At 41.5% G+C, this 18,927-nt stretch overlaps 1 protein-coding gene across 2 annotated transcripts in view; it reads left to right on the top strand.

The window, feature by feature from the left end:
- INPP5A (inositol polyphosphate-5-phosphatase A) overlaps positions 1-18,927 on the top strand; it is a 569,268-nt gene that overhangs the window by 149,744 nt on the left and 400,597 nt on the right. For both annotated transcript variants that reach the window (XM_089669171.1, XM_089669173.1), the window contains exon 2: positions 2,242-2,283. In XM_089669171.1, coding sequence (XP_089525297.1) covers positions 2,242-2,283 — 42 coding nt within the window. The remainder of the gene's footprint in view (positions 1-2,241; positions 2,284-18,927) is intronic.

Here is an 18,927-nt window from a genome sequence, read left to right as displayed (position 1 = left end):
CTATGTTGAGCAGCTGACTTGCTGCATAATACAACAAGGGTTCGATTGCTCAGCACCAGTTACAGCAGCTGTTGCATTTCTCTCAATGACTGCAAGCGGTTCTCTGATTGGGCTCGGTGAAGAGGTGGGATGGTGATGTCACAATCTTCACCTCAACCAATCAGGATGCAAGGCATGCCAAGTAAGCAACTTCCCCGTCCCACCTTCCCTGGGTTATATTTTAGTCTGTGACCCAAAAAGAACAAAGATAATAAATTTCAATTTTTCTTCTGATTTTCATACGTTGCTTGCTTGTTCTAATTCAGGCACTCATACATACAAAACCGCTTATGACTGGTGTACAAACACAGATTCCTTACACCGCCAGCAATTCAGAATTAGGGAGTAGACACATTTTTTTTTTTTTCTATTTTGGATAGCATACAGGAGAGTTGTAACCCCTGTCAGTTTTCTAACCTGTGTCCCATTGGGGAGATTTTCCTACACTTCCTGCCCCATAGCCACAACAAGAAAGAGAGGAAATCAATCCAAAGTGTTAGAATCCCTGGTTGTCACCAGAACTGTTGTCCCCAATGGAAGATGTCCCTGCTAGTCCTGTTTTGGGAACAACCAGAATTTTCTTTCACTTTTGGGAACAATGGAAAACAGGACACATAGAGAAGGTGAATCTCTCTAATATGGGCACAGATGGCAATAAAAGCATGACAGATATTCTAATTCCTTTCCACCCTATCCAAAACTAAAACAAACATTTTTCTATTTGGCTATACTTCAAGGAGAAGTAGGATCAAAGCTCTTTTGGCCCTACTTCTCCTGTAGGTCACAGGAGTGCATTTTACTTCTGCACTCCTGTGAGCCGTATTCAGCTGATAGCGGACTAAAGTCTGCTGTCAGCTGCCATCACTGAGCCGGTCCAGACTGCTGAGAGCCTGAGCAAGCCGCTCCTGCATCTTCAGTTCTCTTCTCACAGAAGACCGAAAACCGATCGATCAGAGATCTTTGGTCACATGGTCTGGCTTAAACGCAATGGGGGAACAGATGCAGCATCAAACTGGTGCTGCATCCACCTAGGTGAGTATTTAATATTTTTTTTATTCCAATTCTCAAACTTCTCTTTTAAAATCTGTTACATGGGAGCTTTTTCTCTGTACTATGATGGTGGGGGAGCAGCTGTACATAAATTATTTAAGTTGTAGGAAATGTTTGCTCTAGGAGAAATGGAGCGCAAGCATAGTAAGCTTTTAGTTCTGAAAGACTGTGAATAATGTCAAAAGACAAGGTTGTGCTTGTGTTCTTTTATTTTTTTGCAATGTTCCATACTGCCTAATAAATGTAATGCAGATATTACAGTCTAAACCAGTATAGATCTTTTGACTTTCCTGGGCGACATTGAAAGCATGGGAATTTTCTTGGGCTGCACATAAAATTCACTAACAATAAGGATAGCTGATGAGCAGCAAAAGTCAGGCAGATTAAAAGTTAACAATCACTGATATAGGTAATGTACCTATCTGAGTAATACAACATCATTGTGTTTTTTTTTGTAATGTTTTTATTATATAAGTAAAAGAGGGCAACAAAACTAGCGCGATATCTGACACTGTTTGTGGTAAACCAATGCATCAATGTCTGATTGGAAGGATGTAGCAGCAATTCTCAATGAATTCGCAAGGTGCTCATCAAATATTTTGGTTCTAATTTTGCACTTTGTGTGTTTCATCCTTGAAAATAGTTTTTCATAAATACAGGTGCTGCCAAAAACTCATGACATGAATAAGGCGTGATTGTGAAGAATGGGATATTTTTCTTTGGGAAGATAAAACATATAAAAGTCCAGTAAAAGAGACTGTCAATTTTTTCTTCAGCCACATGTTAGCCAAGTGTAAACGTATTTTTACAAAAATCAACATTTTTAAGTTTACAATTTTGTGTCTTGGGTCACAGGTTTGACACCACAGTATAAACTAAGAACTTTTCTGCTGCAATCTAATTTCAGCTGCCATTTTTTTTTTCACCTTGCATTTCAAAGTCCTGTTAGAGGATGGCCTTTTTCTGTGTAACATACTAATGACTATTTACAATCAAAACTAGTGTGGTTCAGCATTCAAAAATGTTGGTTATTTTGTAATCAAAACCTTTTTATATATGGAAGCTAGAAAAAATATTGCAGGAAAGGATGTTGAGAGTCACACCAGCATGACTATGTAATAATAACATGGATTTTTTTTTTGTTTGTTTCAGACAGAAAACTTACAAAAGAATTGGCTGCGAGAATTTTATCAGGTAAGAAATGTGGTAAAAGCTGATAAGGCATTTGTTGTAATTCAGTTACATTTTTCCTTGGGTGAATAGTATGTTATAATAGTATTGCACCTCTTATCTGGAGGCATGTAGTAAACAAAGTTGCATACAAGGCTGGTATTCGGGGAAAGCAATGTGGACTGTGATCTATGATAGCAGCAGACCAGCTTTTCCTTTTATTACCTTCTCTAATTTCTTTATGTAAAATGTCGGCTGCAATGCATGAAAATTCAGTTCAATTGATTTGCAGGTGGATTTTCAAATCTCTCAGGGCAAAGGCAAATTATGGTGAGCAAATATGCTTTAATATTTGTATGCACTTTGCATTTTGCAGACAGATTATTTATACTGGTGATTTATATCAATTTACCAGGTCCAACACAGTTTGTCTAAACTCTAATATTGGAGCAAATCTGTTCACTGTTCTATTCAGTAATCCACCTGTGAAATATATATTATCATTGAAAATGAAAGGGCAGCTTTTGTTTCCAAGTTTGGATAGAATGACAAGAAGTTAGATCCCCTGTGGTGTTTTAATTGCTGTCTGTGTCCGTGCTAGGGGACTTTTTGTCCTGGTGACCAAGTTGTCAAAAGAACAAGAATTTAGGGGAAATCTTTCGGTGGGTAGACTTTTCCAATGACAACTGTCTAAAACCACTATAGTACAATTTAATTCAAAAGATATGTTTTCAGAGTAATTGTTCGGCTTTTCAGTAGTTAAAGCGGAGTTCCAGTCATTTTTGTGTTTATTAAAAGTCAGCAGCTACAAAAACTGTAGCTGCTGACTTTTTAATAAACACACACTTACCTGTCCCAGAGTCCAGCGATATGCTCACCTGCGCTGTCTCTTCTCCCCTTCTCTCCTCCACAGCGCCAACATCTCAAATGTGGGCACCAGGCTGGGACAACTTGCTGCTTCACAGCCTGGTGCCCATTGCGCATGCGCGACCCTCGCTGCGCCTCCTAATTGGTCTGGCAGTCTTCTGGGACCTGTGAAAGTTCCCAGGAGACTGCAGGAGGGAGGAGGGGGCCAAACTTCTGGCTCACTTAGCCATGGTGAATTGAGCTAGAAGTGGGAGCGGGTACCTGTCAAAAACAGGTATCTGCTGCCCTCTCCCACCCCAAAAGGTGCCAAATATGGCTGTGGAGGGGGGGGGAGGAGGCATTTAAGTGGAGCTTCCGCTTTAATAGGGTTAAAAGGGTCACTTTCATGAAAAAATACAGTAAATGAAAAAAATAGTGTATCTACATTTGCTACACAAGCCAAATTGTAATTTAATGTTTTTAAAAATTACCTTTCCTTTGCAATCTACAGCGTTGTCATTTTCTGTAAAACTCAATGCAATATGGCAACCTGGAGGCGTTCTGTGCACAGTTGGTATACAAAACTTCCTCTGATAAAATACAGCCTCTACAATAGCTGCACAAGCCATATTGTAATTTAATACTAAAAAAAATTGCCTTTTCTTTGCAATCTGCCACTGCTTTAATTTTCTATAAAAGTCAGTGCAATATGGCAACCTTCACAGTTGGTGTACAGAACTTCCCCAGAAATGTCACTTCCTGCTTGTGTAATTGGCTCGTTTTCCCAGAAGTCTGTGCTAAGATACAAGGAAAAATATTTCGGCATCCTCTGCAAAAACATATTTTTGGGTAAGATGCTCTCTAAGGGTTAATTACTATTAAAGAGATGCAGACACTGCAACTTTCCTCATTAGAAGACTGCAAATGCATCAATTGGTTACAGTGAATACTCCCATTCAGGAATCGGGACATAGTAGAACATACAGCTTTTTTTAAGGACAGAAATAAGTAGGACTCTTAGTGCTGGTTCACATGCATTCGGTTTGGTTACAATTTGAACTGCATCCAATCCAAATGGCATGTGAAAAAACATTGCTTCCTATGGTGTCTGTTCACATGTGTCTGGTGCACTGGCGGTGCAGATTCAGTGCAGTTTGAAAAAGTAATGTACAATTTCTGAGCAGTGCGGTCAGGTTCAGGTGCAGAGTACAGGCTATTGACTTCTATGGGAACCATTTCTAAACCGCATATGTGTGAACAGGATAACCCTGAGAGCTAGTCATGTCCTGAACCTGATGTAAACCTGACATGAACTGCTATACCGCTACAACTACTGTATTAATTAGCTGTGAAACCTGAGATTCAATCCGCACTGCACATGTGTGAATCAGCTCTTCTACAAAATTTGTTAAAATCCTTGCAGTTTCATTGATCACCCAGAGAGGATTGGTTTTTTTTGTTGTTTGTTTTCTTTTAACCACTTACTGTCTGCCTTAGAGCAGTTTTACTGATACAGGGCTGCACTCCTGTGCAAATTCGTGTGTGTGACAAACTGATCTACACCTGCAGATTGTTGGTCAGGGACAGTGGTGTCAGTAGGGTTAGTGTCACCTGGTGCTGTAAAACATGGTGTCACCCCTTCCTCGACACCATACTGTATGTTATATACACTGGTCTGTATATAATGTACAGTACAGTGTCAGGGTACAGACTGGTCTGTATATAATGAGAAGAGAGATATGGGACAGAGGAAGGGAAAAAAAAAAGAGTTGGCAGAGGGAGGCAAAGTTGGAGAAAATGAGGTGAGAGGAGGCGAGAAAAAGGGGGAGGAAGGGAGGGGAGAAAAGGAGGGGAAGAGAGAAAGGGGGGAGAAAATATATGGCGGGGGGGGGGGGAGAGCGAGCAAATTGGGGGAGAGAGAGCAAAGGGAGGAGGGAGATAAAGGGAGGAAAAAAGGAGGTGAGCAAGGGGTGTGTTTTGGGCACCAATTCCCAAGAAAGAACATTGGGGAACTGGAGAAAGTACAGAGAAGGGCAACCAAACTGATAAGAGGCATGGAGGAGCTCAGCTATGAGGAAAGATCAGAGGAACTGAATTTATTCTCTCTTGAGAAGAGGAGATTAAGGGGGGATATGATCAACATGTATAAATACATTAGTGGTTCATATAGTGAACTCGGTGTAGAGTTATTCACCCTGAGGTCATCACAGAGGACAAGGGGGCACTCTTTGGGGTTTATTTATTAAAGCTGGAGAGTGCAAAATTAGGCTCACTTCTGCATAGAAACCAATCAACTTCCAGGTTTTATTACTAGAGCTTAATTGAACAAGCTTTAGGTTAGAAGGTGATTGGTTTCTATGCAGAAGTGAATTTGGTTTTGCACTCTCCGGCTTTAGTAAATAAACCCCTGTATGTCTGGAGGAAAAGAAATGTAATCTCCAAACACGGAAAGGTTTCTTCACAGTAAGAGCTGTGAGAATGTGGAATAGACTCCAAGTGTTGGTTCTGGCCAGCTCAGTGGATTGCTTTAACCATAAGCCTACTGGGCACTTATACTCCCTTCCTGCCCAGGCCAATTTCCAGCTTTCAGCTCTGTTGCACTTTGAATGACAATTGCGCGGTCATGCAACACTGTACCCATATGAAGTTTGTTATCATTTTTTGCGACAGAGCTTTATTTTGGTGGTATTTAATCACCTCTGGGTTTTTTTTATTTTTTCTTAAACCACAAACCACTAAAAATTTTGAAAAAAAAAAGTTTTTTCTTAGTTTTGTTATAAAATTTTGTAAATAAATGATTTTTCTCCTTCACTGATGTGCGCTAATGAGGCTGCAGTGATGGGCACTGATAGGCTGCACTGATGAACACTGATGGGTGGCACTGATGAGGCACTGGTAAGTGGCACTGATGGGTACTGAAAGGCAGCACTGATACATGGCACTGTTAGGCGGCACTGACTGGCACTGTTAGGTGGCGCTGATGGGCGACACTGAAAGGCAGCTCAGATGGGCACTGATATGTGGCACTGATGGGCAATGGCACGAGGCACTGATGGACACTGACAGGTGGCACTGCTGGGGCTACACTGATCATCAGGACACACTGATCATCAGTGCCCTGATGATCAGTGTACATGTCCCCTCCGCGGAAAGCCGATAACCGGCTCTCCTCACGAGCTGTCAGCGTGACTGCTCGAGAGGAGAGAAATGCCGATAACCGGCATTTCCCTGTTTGCACGTGATCAGCTGTGATTGGACACCGCTGATCACATGACATCTTCGGCTCTTTCCGTGAACGGTGATCCGCTGTGTCCGACGGACACAGCACACCACCGATTGCCGCGCTGCGCACTGAGAATGGGAGGACATCATATGACGTCCTCCCAGAACGAGAGAACCACCTTGCGTCCATCATATTACTATATGGCAGGCGGGAGGTGGTTCAAAAAAAGTCCTGGATTCTTTCCTAGATACACAGAATATAACTGGATACTAACATTTATAGGTAAAGTTGATTCAGGGAATATCCGATTTGTGTCTCCGGGGGATCAGGAAGGAATTTTTTTCCTTGCAGGAGCAAATGGGATCATGCTTTGCTGATTTTTTTTTTTTTATTTTTTGCCTTCCTCTGGATCAACTGCGGGTGTAGGATTATAACTTTTTTTTTTTTCTTTATTGATTGAACTGGATGGACTTTTTGTCTTTTTTTCAGCTAGACTAACTATGTAACACAAGTTCTATTTTGTATTGCTGTCATAAAAGCCTTGCTTTTTTATAGTTGTAAATATCTGATTTGTATTTATTTTTATTTTTCTATTTTTTTTCTATTTTTTTTTAGTTTTAAAGCTGTATTAAACTTAAAAGCAAACATTATATTGCAGCTTGCTAATTCTTAGGTGTGGAGGCTGCATTGTTTTTTTTTTTTTGTTTTTTTGTTTTTTTTTAATTTTTAGGCTCTTTTTTTTCATTTTGCAAATGTAGCAGTTAGAGGATTGAGACAAACTACTGACGGGTGCTACACAATTAGCATTTTTTAAATTTATGTAAAACCTTTATCTGAAAATGAAAAAAAACTGTTTGCTGTATCTGCTTAAAAATTAACTGGAATTCAGCTTCAGTTTGTTTATTGTATTTAAATATGTTAGTACATCTAACACTCCACTCCCCCAAAGCTGAGGGTGTTGTCACCCAAAGGTGTCTCTGTTGCTCCTAGGTCTGGAGTGGAGACACTCTAATACAGGATGTGTGTTACTGACCAGATCACCAGGGAAAAACAGAGGGAAGAAAGCCTAAGAAAAAATATTAATGTGGGTCAGGAAGTGAAGGCGGATCTCCACAATGGGACACTAATTGCAAAAAATGGTAAAAAAAAAGATTTTTGCCATTAGATCGAGACTTTAAATCTAATTTTATATATCTGTTTTTGCACCAGATTACCAAAACATCTCTGATCCAAAAAGCCCGCATCTCACTTGCACATAATTGTCAAGTGATAGATGAGTCTAAAAGCAAGCCTTGAGGTCCATACGTATATCTTTGTGTCGCCTTCCAGAAAACTTGGAAGTCTGGGCGCTTAGTATGCAGTGGTAGCCTCCATATCAGAAGACTGATGATGTCCCCCCTCCCTGTTCTCCTACACCTTATAAGTTGGGGGTGTCAACTCAACATCTAAGGTGGCTTTAGGACACTTGATTGTAATCTATGCAGGCAGCTGTAGGTCTCTGTATTTAGATTTTTCTTCTACTTATCTATGTACCAGTTGTACCAATTTGTTCTAGATTAGCTCACATTTAGTGTTTTTTATTGAGGCTAATTTAGGGAGTTGGTTGCTGTCAAATATAATTAGTCATATTATTGGTTTATTATTTTCTGCTTGTTCAGCAGTTTAGTTTCATTCTTTCCATCCACGGTTTCTGAAACTTAGGGAGATGTTGTAAAATGTGTTATTGATAACCGTGCATAATTATATGTAAATGCATAAATCTGTCATTACCATTTTTTGCTGCTACGGTCATGTCTACACTTGACTAGTTGGCTGGTCTTAACATCCACTAATACTGTAAAATTTCTTAAATCCCTTAAACGTATATCATTTCTGAACACTGTGATCTAAAATTTAGTCAAAGTCCACCGTTCTAGATCGACACATCCCAGTGTTATACTTTCACAAGGGAAGTACAGGGGCACTGCCATTCATAAACTCATGAACAAAATACTGGTTGATGGGCTGCATCTTACTTGCAGAATAAGTGAGCACGTGTACAGTTGGCTTCCCTTCCCTGACTTAATTTTACAATCCATTCTCCTTTGATGCCTACTTATCTCAGTCTGACTGCCACAACTCTGCTTTTTGTTTTTATCCAGCCTACAGCTGGCCATACATGGCTGAACCAAAAAAATTGTCCCGATTCCCCCATCTATACATTTGTTGTGGATGTGGGAATCCTCCTGCTGTGTCCTTTCATTTTCAAAGCGGGCAGACTCCCACATCTGCTCGCTGTCAGAATTCACTGATCAGTGATGCAGCCTATTGGCTGCAGTGCTGATCAAATTGAAATTTTCCAGCCGTCCTGTTCATGAGAAGTCATTCAGTAGATCAAATTCTTATGAACGAGAGCAGCTATACATACATTGAATTTGGGCTAGTTCCTGCTTAACCAGGCAAATTTCGATCATGTATGGCCATCTTTAAGTGCATTCTATGCAGAACCCCCCCCCCCCCAATACTTACCTGAGCCCCATCTTGATCCAGTGTTTTTTGCAGGAGATCTTTGGCTCCACTAGGTCTCTCCATCTTCACTGGCTGAGACAGCACAATGAGCCAATCGGGAGAGAGCAGGGGGCAAGTCTGCGCTGCGCTCTGTGTGTGAATGGTCAGACAGCAGCGGCTCGAGAGCCTCCATAGCAGTCGGCTTGCTCTGGGGGCACTTGACAGGAAGGGGGGCAAAGCAGTGCTGGCGGGGGACCTGAGAAGAGGAGGATCGGGGATGCTCTGTGCAAAACTACTGCACAGAGCAGGTAAGTATAGTATGTTTTTGTTTTTTTTTTGTTTTGTTTTTTTTGAATCTGCCTTTTAATATAAGTTTACGTTTCCAGTGCTCTGGCCATGCCTGTGTAGAGAAGTCTATAGGGCTGTGTCCTAGGCATCTTTGGCCTTCAGCTGGGCATACACTAATAGAATTGTGTTCAACATTTTTCATTTTAAGAATGTTCATTTTTACAATCATTCGTGGATTCAAAATTTTTGTTTTTGTACTGCAGTGACAAGAAAATTTGAAGGAGCAGGATGGAAAGTTTTTTGTTTTGTTTTTTTTTGTTTTTGTTTTTGTTTTTTTTTGGATGTACACATTTCTTTCAGTGTATGTGGTTTTCTTTTGGTAAAGTCCATTACAAATTTTTAGTCTAAATTCTACTAGCGTATACTCAACCTTAGGAAATTTGCGCATTAGAAGTTTATGGGGCTGTAATGTACAAGAGTGGCCAGGACTCAGATTACTTGTGGCACTGAATCTAAACGAAGAGTGGAGCCTCAGCCCTTGGGTCAGGGTAGAGGATGCAGCTGGGGAGTGAGAATGTTGGGTCACAGACTATAAATGAGTGTTAGAATTCCATATCCCAAGATGTTTTGGGTCAGCAACCCAAAAAGCATTAAAGCTAAAGCATTAGTATGACAATGATGTCTTTGGCATTCTGAAAAGGAGAGGTCAGCAATGGCAGCCACAATGATTCTCACTTGACAGAGTCCCTTCAAGTTGTTCTGTGCAAGTGTCAGAGGTTTTACCACCACCCAGAGTTAATGGATTCTTGCTTCTATATATTCTGTGTTTAAATATACCCTGTAATCATGTCAGGTGATTATCTTCCATTTTGAGCAGTCTAGTGAATGGTATTCCTTATACCATTGCTGATATTTTGCTGGATGTTCTTGAATAGGAGAGGTTCCCTATGTGGTTATCTGCTCTTACGTTGCAGCCAAGAGTGTGGAGCATTGTGCTTTTCACTAGAAGTCTTTTTACCTAAAGTGTCCCTGTGGGGAAACCCATTTACTGTTATGGGCTGATCCACCTGGAAGTCCTCACATTCGTTTCTCACATAGCAGATATTCTGATGAAGCTCCTTGTCTTCTGGCAATTAATTGTACACCTACAAACAAAGCACCTTAAAGTAGTCTTAGCTGACCTCGAATTTTTAGCCAACAAGTATGAATCCATAACAAAAGCTGCACAAGGTTTTATGTCTTAGGTCTGGTTAACGCCAATGCGTTTTTTAGTGCTTTTTGCTGAAACACATTACAGTCCATTTAACATGGTGTCCTATGGAATGCGCTCACATGTACATCTTTTTGAGCTGCTGTGTTTTTAGAAAGAGTCACGGAATTTTTTAAACACAAAACTTTGTGTTTTTGGTTCAAAAGACTTCAATGGAGATGCTGCAGAAAACACATGTAGTACATTTTGTTATGCTTTATTTTTTGTTTTCGTTGATCTGCCTAGTAACAAGTTGCCTCCATCAAAAAAGCATAAAGAACGCATTAAAAAAACTGTCAAAAACATGCATGCAAAATGCAATGCAAAAAGCACTGCAGAAATGGACAAAACGCACACTGCATTGGTATGAACCAGGTCTAAAAGGAAAAAGAAGGTAAATAAATGTCGAGCAGTTTGGATAACTTATAGATCATATTTCCACTTATCCGTTTATGGCATGTTTTGTATATCATTATAATTTTTAGTATCTGCCCAAAAGGCAAATATGTGTACTTCTGTTTAGCTAAACTTTGCATGGGCTTATTTCTAAACCTTTTTCTATTTGAACAGTTAATACTGTTAAAACATTATCTTGGGTTTGTTTTTATGTATGTATACAGGGGTGTGGAAATGTTTTAAAAAACTACTTGTCCAGGGACTAAATTGATGTCCCAATCTACTTGTCTCTCCTGACAATCTACCTGTCCTGATGGAAAAAAAAAAAATCAATGTTACCAAAACCGTATTTAAATCTGCTTTAAGTAATGTCTGGGACTTTTAACAACAAAAGGGACTTTATGGCGACTTAAACGTTTAATATTTTTCTCATTGCACTGTATATCTCCTCCTCCCCTCCCTGCCTGTCTCCAGCACCACACCTGGGGACTAGCAGGGAGGGGAGAGACCTTGCAGTGTAATGTGCACCGATTGGGTGCTCATTGGGAAAGGGGAGTGCCGGGCTTATCCTTTATCCCTTTCACTGCCAAAGCTGTTTTTTCGTTTTTTGCACATGTTTAAAAAATAATTTAAGGCCTGAAGATTACACAAAACCCCCCACACATTCTATATTTTCTGAAATGCGAGACCCTAGAGAATAAAATAGCGGTAGTTACAATTTTTTATGTCACACGATATTATCTCAAAAGTCTAGGAAATTAAAAATTTCAGTAAAAAATACACTTGGTTACACTAGTCGCAAGTTAATTTTAGGGCACAAAAGCAATAAATTATCCAATTTTTCTGTAAAATATTAGAGACATGGTTGCAATGAGTAAATGGATATCCTACAAACACGTAGGGTGGAGCTACGGCTTATGACGTCATCATGCCAAGCACCACGGCCATTTTGTCAGTTGGAAACTTTACTGATTTTACATGCTGATTTTTTTCTTCTGTTTGTAAGTGCAATATTCTTATTAAATTCTGATTAATTTAAATACACTATGAGGAGCCTTTGTTCTTTTCGTATACATTCCATTATCTCTGAGGTATAACACTGGATCTTTGCCATCGAGTTACCAGTTGTGGAATTGTCTTTGGTGGAGAAGATTCATTTAGGATCCATTACATCGACTGATTCCCTATACTTGCTGTTTTTGACCGCATGAACTGTGGTCATATCCTATGGTATGAGGCTGTGAGTGGTGACGGTGGAGGATCCTCTTTTTTTTTTTTCCTTTTTGGCGGCACATCACCTTTCCAAAGATATGGGCTTTATATAAAATATAGCCACATTTTATGGACTCTAATTTATTGCCATATTACAATTTTTGTAAGAGCAGTGTGAATGAGCGCTACATATTGGTTTTTGTAATTATTTTATATGCTGCCTGCATTTCTGTGTTGGCTTCTTTTTCACTGTATATGTTGCATTTAGCCCAGGTATATATCTTATTACAAACATTAGTACCCTATATTTTCTATAGATGAGGCTTTTAAAGCCCCTTATAGGTCATCATTTTAGCGTTGCGGAGGAAGTCTGGTGCTAGAATTATTGCTCTCATTGCGTGCGCGGCGATTTTGTAACGTGTATCACAATTGTTGTTTTCATGTGTAGGCTCCCTAGCACTGTTACGTTGTATGTGTTAACATATGTGGGGGTGGGGGACCTTAAACATTTTTTTGGGGGGGTTATATGCTTGGGTGTAATTTTTAGTTTTTTAAAAATAAAAAAACTTTTTTTTACTTAACTTTTTTTTTTTTAATCGCATAGAGGACAAAAAGTCCCCATATGATGATTTTTGGTGACAGGTTCTCTTTTTGGATATATCCATGGTCTATAAGACCCCCAATGTCTCCTCTATGCTCCACTGAATGTAATGCAATGCACATTGCACTGCATTACATTGTTTAACAGGGACCCGGAAGTGACATCACATCACTTTCAGGTTAGGACAAGGGGAGGGGAGTAGATGTCTGCTCTCCTCCCTCCTCTATACCCTCAGGCAGCCACTGACTGGTCCCGGGCCTGCAGATGGGCAAACGGAGCCTGGGAGACAGCAAACGGGAAGGTGGAGGCTGGCACCGTAGTGGGCTATGTTGAAACAATCGGGCGGCAGCGCTGCTGCCTGAATGCTTCCACCTGACAGGTGAGCACTGCTGCTTGCCCACAGCAGGGCTACAGGTAAAAAAAAAAAAAATTACCTGCCCAGCGCCCAGAACTACATGTCCCGGGCATCAAGCGATATAAATTGCACATCCCTGGTATGTGTGTTCATATATAGTTTTATGTATTTATGTGCATCACCTTTTTACCATAAACCTTTAACATAAGTTTCAGGTCTCTGGGAACCCCTGTTAAAATACATTTTTCAGGGGTCAATGGAAAAATGCCCCCTACGTTGCTGGTCAGATGGAGGAATGCCTCTCTAAAGTGATGCTCAGAATGCCACCAGTACAAACAGTTAAAAAGATCATTGGTGTCAACTCTCTGGCTCTGCTGAGTGACATTAGAACTGGAACCATGCAGGCACCATCACATGGGAAGTCATTAATGCACAGCTCATGGAACCCTAACAAACTCTAGAGGAACCCTAGGTTTCCACTGAACCTTGGTTGAGAATGGCTGGTGTAGATGTACATTTTATGAATGACAGAAGAGCACCTTTGGGTTAGCTAAGGAGACAGCACAGCAGAGCACTTTACTTTGTAGCTCCATTTGTTTCATTGAAACATCAGATTCTGACCTCTGATTAGGATGATTTGCTGCTACGATGGGGGAGTTCAGCTAGCAACAGACTTTTTTTCAGCATGTGTGAACGTGACACAAGGTTTCACATATCAGGCCTCCATTGGTTTGTTTCCAAGGGAGATTCCACTCGCCTTCTGTACCATGATCTGCATGAGGTGTCTTTAACTAAACGAACAACCGACCTCGTATTTTATAAGCTGCAGTTAGCCCAGGCAAGGTAAAGCTTCTTACTGTGTTTTCAATTTACTATAGATACATAATTTAAACTCTTGGCAAAATACTTTTCTTCTGATAATTCTGCCATTCTTTCCAAACATGTCCCTTGTGAAAGAATTCTTTGTCTCCAGCAATTAAGCAAAAGCATTTTCCTTTTGCAACACTTCTGAGATGAACCCAAGGCACTGGAAAATAATTTTGCAAGTTTAGCTTTTTATCAGTGTATATAGAACAGACCACAGATAAACCACAAACCGCATCTTTTTCCTCCACCACTGAAGACTTCTGTGCTTTTTTTTTTTTTTTTCCTACATGTCGTCCTCTGTCATGAGGTTATTTGTATAACTTTTAGCAACTGAAATAAATGAATTGGTTCTTCGGTAAATAGGAACACCCTCAAAATTTTGGCAGTCTTCACTCTTTAATGTTCTCACATTTCTAGGTATAAATGTGTCTAACATGCCTTTTTTAATTCTTTTTTTTTTTTTCACTTGTAGTATTAAAAGGAAAAAAAGAATATACATGTACCAGAGTACAAACAAGATCAGAAAATACAATTCCATAGTAATGGTATCTTAAGGACAGCAATACCTTGAATGCTTACAATTTATCTTCATAGATAATAAAGGAAAGTATAGGATATACAAAATATCATGTAAGGTTTTAACAACATGTAAGTATATACTCTTTGTGTGAAATCTTAGTCTCTCTCAAATGTAGTGGTCAAATTATAGGATATTATCAATTATAATAGACAAGTTGTCATGTAAAACTAAAATAAACGAATATTTAAAGCGTAAAAGGGAAGGGAAGAAAGACCAGAAGATTTCTAAAGGATACTCAGGAGGGAATCAGAGAGCAAGCCTAGAGAGTGGTCAGGGCTGAACAGATGGCTCTTATAAGGATAGAGTCAAATGACCATGGAATAGGTGTGTACTCATCTATGGGGTTGAGCGAAGGAGTTTTGTAGGTTACTGAGCATCGAGAATCTGTTAACCAAGGGTGGCGATGCTTGGAGAATTTAGAGATGGATAGGTGTGTTTTAGCGAAAAAGAATTCCATATGGCATTGAAATAAACATTTGCAGTGTAGGAGGATTAGGGTTCTTCCATGTACGTGCTAGAGAAAGATGTGCTGCTATCAGGGATGCACAGCACGAGGACCAGGTGGGATCTGAGAGAGGCTGCGGGGCTGCTTGATGGTGTATGCAGAGCATGACTCTTGTTCCCAGGGAGCTGTGAAGGTGAGTGTCTTATCTCTTGCCAGGGTGGGGGGTTGCCAGTTTTTTTCGGGGGGAGGTGGTAGTGGAAGGCGCTCTCAGGTGGTGGTGTGCGGGGGACTGGGGTGTTGTTGGTCAATGTCAGGCTCTCTACCTGGGGAAGGGGGGTGTTGGCTGGTGTCAGGGTCTCTCCATGGGGGTTGTGTTGCCTAGGGCAGCACAAAACTTAAATACACCACTGGCTGCTATCAGTATGTGTGTGACCATTGGGTGATGTGTGGACGGCCATGCATTTAATCCCAGTCCAAAAAGAGCCATCTGCCAAGTCAGAGATTTTTAGATCCGAAGTCTCATGGAGGAGCATGGATATAGAGTCCCAGAAGGATTTCAGATATGGACAGTCCCACCAGATGTGAAAGATGGATCCTTCTTGGCTGCAGTTCTTCCAGCATGCGGAGGACATGGTAGTGTAAATTTGTGCCAACCTTTTTGGAATGTAATACCATTGGTAGTATATCTTCGTTGTTGTCTCCCAATGGGTCATATTTCTGGAGAAGACAGTAGTGGAGTGTATAGCATGGTACCAAGTGGAAGAGGGTAGGGTGATATTCGGGGTTCATTCCCAGAAATCTATTGCAGAAGATTTGAAATCGACGTTCGGTATTACAAGAAGGTTGTATATGTAGGAGATGCCTTTAACTTTATTATTTGATGTGGAGCAGAATGTGATAAGGTCCCTGGTGATGGTTGTATTAGAGATAGGTATTTGACACTTGACAATGAAGGCCTTGAGAATGTTGAAGAATTGATTTCCATGTTAAGATAGTTGTATTCACTGTAGCTAGATATGAGTGCAGAAGGTGATGGTTAAGCCATAAAGCTCTGAGGAGTAGCTTAGGTGTAGTAGGCATGGAAGAGGATTCAATTTGTAGCCATGGGGTTGGGTGCTCCAGATGAACACCATAGCTTGGTTTGGTCCAGTAGAACTGATTTATAGTATAGCATAATGTCCGGAGCTCCCAGTCCTGCATAGCTTTTAGGAAGGTACATAACAGAGACTTTTATACATGGTTTTCCAGAGGCCCATATGAAGTTGTTCATAACTCACTGTAATTTGGAGATTTCTTGAGAGAAGATGGGCAAGGGTATCGTCCTAAAAAAGTATAGGTGGTGTCGTAACAGGAACATTTTTGCTAATGCTATACGTCCAGCTCAATAACATGCCTTTAATTTTTAATTCTTAAAAATTCATGCAATAGTACAGATATGATGTGACACCAAATGTTGTTTTCTATAAGGAGTGTTATGTTTTGCTGTGTTGTAGGAAACTAATAATTGTTCTTTACAGACCTATAAACAGCAGAATTTTAACAGCTGGCGCAATAGATAAGAATCCCCAAATGGTTCAGAATCCCACAACTCCAGTAAAGTCTTTTGTTGAAAAATTAAAGTAGCATGCACGTGCCAGCTATTGTACAAACTACTCAGGAGAGGTCCCTAAAATCAACTGCCTTTTTGGGGTGACAGCATTGATTTAGCTGATGCAAAACAGCACAGTTTATTGGCTATAAAGCTCTTTATACATGATCAATTTGTTTAGAAGCATCTGGCTATAACAAGGGTAGGGAAATAACTGGCATAGACCTACACTCTTAAGTGCACTTGAAACAATCAAGACATGTGTTGCAAATGCCAGTTTTATTTCGTTTTTCATAATAGAGATAACAGCTGGAAAAACTTCAAACATGCATTTCAGCCTAAGATTTTGGTGTTGATTTGTGTTTGCTTTTGAACAGCCTTACTTTCTTCTGTTGAGTATCACAGCTTTGTAGTAGTTTCATTCCCTAAAGTGTTACTAAACTCAGGACACTCAATTCTGGTCTTCCACAGTACACAGAAGCAATTATTCTAGTAAATATAAACTGCTAAATATCTTTTCTCTTCAGCAGTATTTAGCAGTCTTTTGAGTTCTTTCAGTGTCCAGTTGTGCACTAGTTAATCTTGTGGGGGGAGTTTTCATTCTCCGCTTACTGTTCTATGAGGCTGCATGACCCTTGACCCTCTGAACAGAACTGATTGGCCCTGTGCTGATCACATACACTCCCAAAATAAAAAAATAAATAATAAAACGCTCTACACATGTTCAGTTTGGTGTGTATTGCTAGAGTACCTCCTAGGGCTCTGTACTATCAGCAGATGGATTGGGGGCAGTGAAAGAAGGGTAGGATCTGAGAAGATAGGATCAAACAGCCTTTTTACACAATGCGGAGGATTAACCCCTTAGGTTCCACAATTATTATTATTATTACTACGAGTTTATATAGCGCCAAAGGGTTTGCTCAGCGCTGTACAATAGGGGGGGACAATACATGGCACAGTACAACAAAGACAGACAGCGTACGAGGGGTAAGAGGGCCCTACTCTTACGAGCTTACAATCTAGGAGGGAGGGGGTAAAGGTACAGTAGGAAGTGGCTGGGGGGGATGAAGTGGTAGGAGGAATGAGGGAGGATGGCCGTTAGGTGAGGGTGGGGTAGGCTTCCCTGAAGAGATGGGTTTTGAGGGAGCGCCTGAATGTGAATAGAGAGGGCGACAGTCTGATGGATTGGGGCAGTGAGTTCCAGAGGATGGGGGAGGACCTGGAGAAGTCCTGCAGTCGTGCATGGGAGGAGGAGACCAGGGAGCAGGATAGAAGGAGGTCCTGTGAGGAGCGAAGGGTACGGGTAGGGTGGTACCTGGTGATCAGATTGGTGAGGTAGTCAGGGGCAGTGTTGTGAACGGCTTTGTAGGTCAGGGTAAGGAGTTTAAATTTGATGCGTTGGGCAATCGGGAGCCAGTGGAGGGAGAGGCAGAGGGGGGTGGCAGAGGTGGAGCGGGTGGTAAGGTGGATGAGTCTGGCAGCTGAGTTCAGGATGGTCTGGAGCGGGGAGAGCCTGCACTTGGGTAGGCCAGTGAGGAGGGAGTTGCAGTAGTCAAGGCGTGAGATGATGAGGGAGTGTACTAGAAGTTTGGTGGTGTCTGGGGTGAGGAAGGAGCGGATCTTGGCAATGTTGCGAAGATGGAGCCTGCATGTGTTTGTGAGTGATTTGACATGCGGTTGGAGGGAGAGGTTCGCGTCAAGAATGACGCCAAGGACTTTGGCTTGCGGGGCGGAAGTGATAGTGGAGTTGTTGGTGATGATGGATAGGATGGGGGGGGGGGGGTGTGGGCAGGGGGAAAGACGAGAAGCTCGGTTTTGGAGAGGTTAATCTTGAGGAAATGTAGCGACATCCAGTCTGAGATGTCATTTAGGAGGTGAGTGATGCGGGCGGAGATAGTGGGGGTGAGGTGAGGGGTGGAGAGGTAGATTTGGGTGTCGTCAGCATAGAGGTGATAGTTGAAGCCGTGAGATTGTATGAGTTTGCCCAGGGAGGAGGTGTAGATGGAGAAGAGAAGGGGTCCAAGGACAGAGCCTTGGGGGACCCCAACAGAGAGGGGGAGGGAGGGGGAGGTGGCACCATTGTAGGTGACACTGAAGGAGCGTCGGGATAGGTAGGATGAGAACCAAGAGAGAGCAGCATCTCCGATGCCAAGGGAGAGTAGTTTATTAAGAAGGAGGGGGTGGTCAACTGTGTCGAAGGCCGCAGAGAGGTCCAGGAGAAGGAGGACAGAGTAGTCGCCCTTGGCTTTGGCGTTGAGTAGGTCGTTAGTGATTTTGAGGAGGGCGGTTTCAGTGGAGTGTAGGGGACGGAAGCCGGACTGTAGAGGGTCAAGGAGGTTATTGTCAGTAAGGTGGGAGCTTAGGCGATCGTAGACTAAGCGTTCAAGGAGCTTGGAGGTGAGTGGCAGCAGGGAGATGGGTCTGAGGTTGTTGGGGTCCGCGGGATCCAGGGAGGGCTTTTTGAGGATGGGGGTGATATGCGCGTGCTTTAGGGGGGAGGGGAATACGCCAGTAGAGAGGGAGAGATTGAA

This window comes from Staurois parvus, unplaced genomic scaffold (assembly GCF_062004578.1).
Source record: "Staurois parvus isolate SC_StPar_1 unplaced genomic scaffold, SC_StPar_1.0 ptg000009l, whole genome shotgun sequence".
Lineage (NCBI taxonomy): Eukaryota > Metazoa > Chordata > Amphibia > Anura > Ranidae > Staurois > Staurois parvus.
Note: the sequence above shows the minus strand (reverse complement) of the source record. Positions and strands in the feature narration are given on the sequence as shown.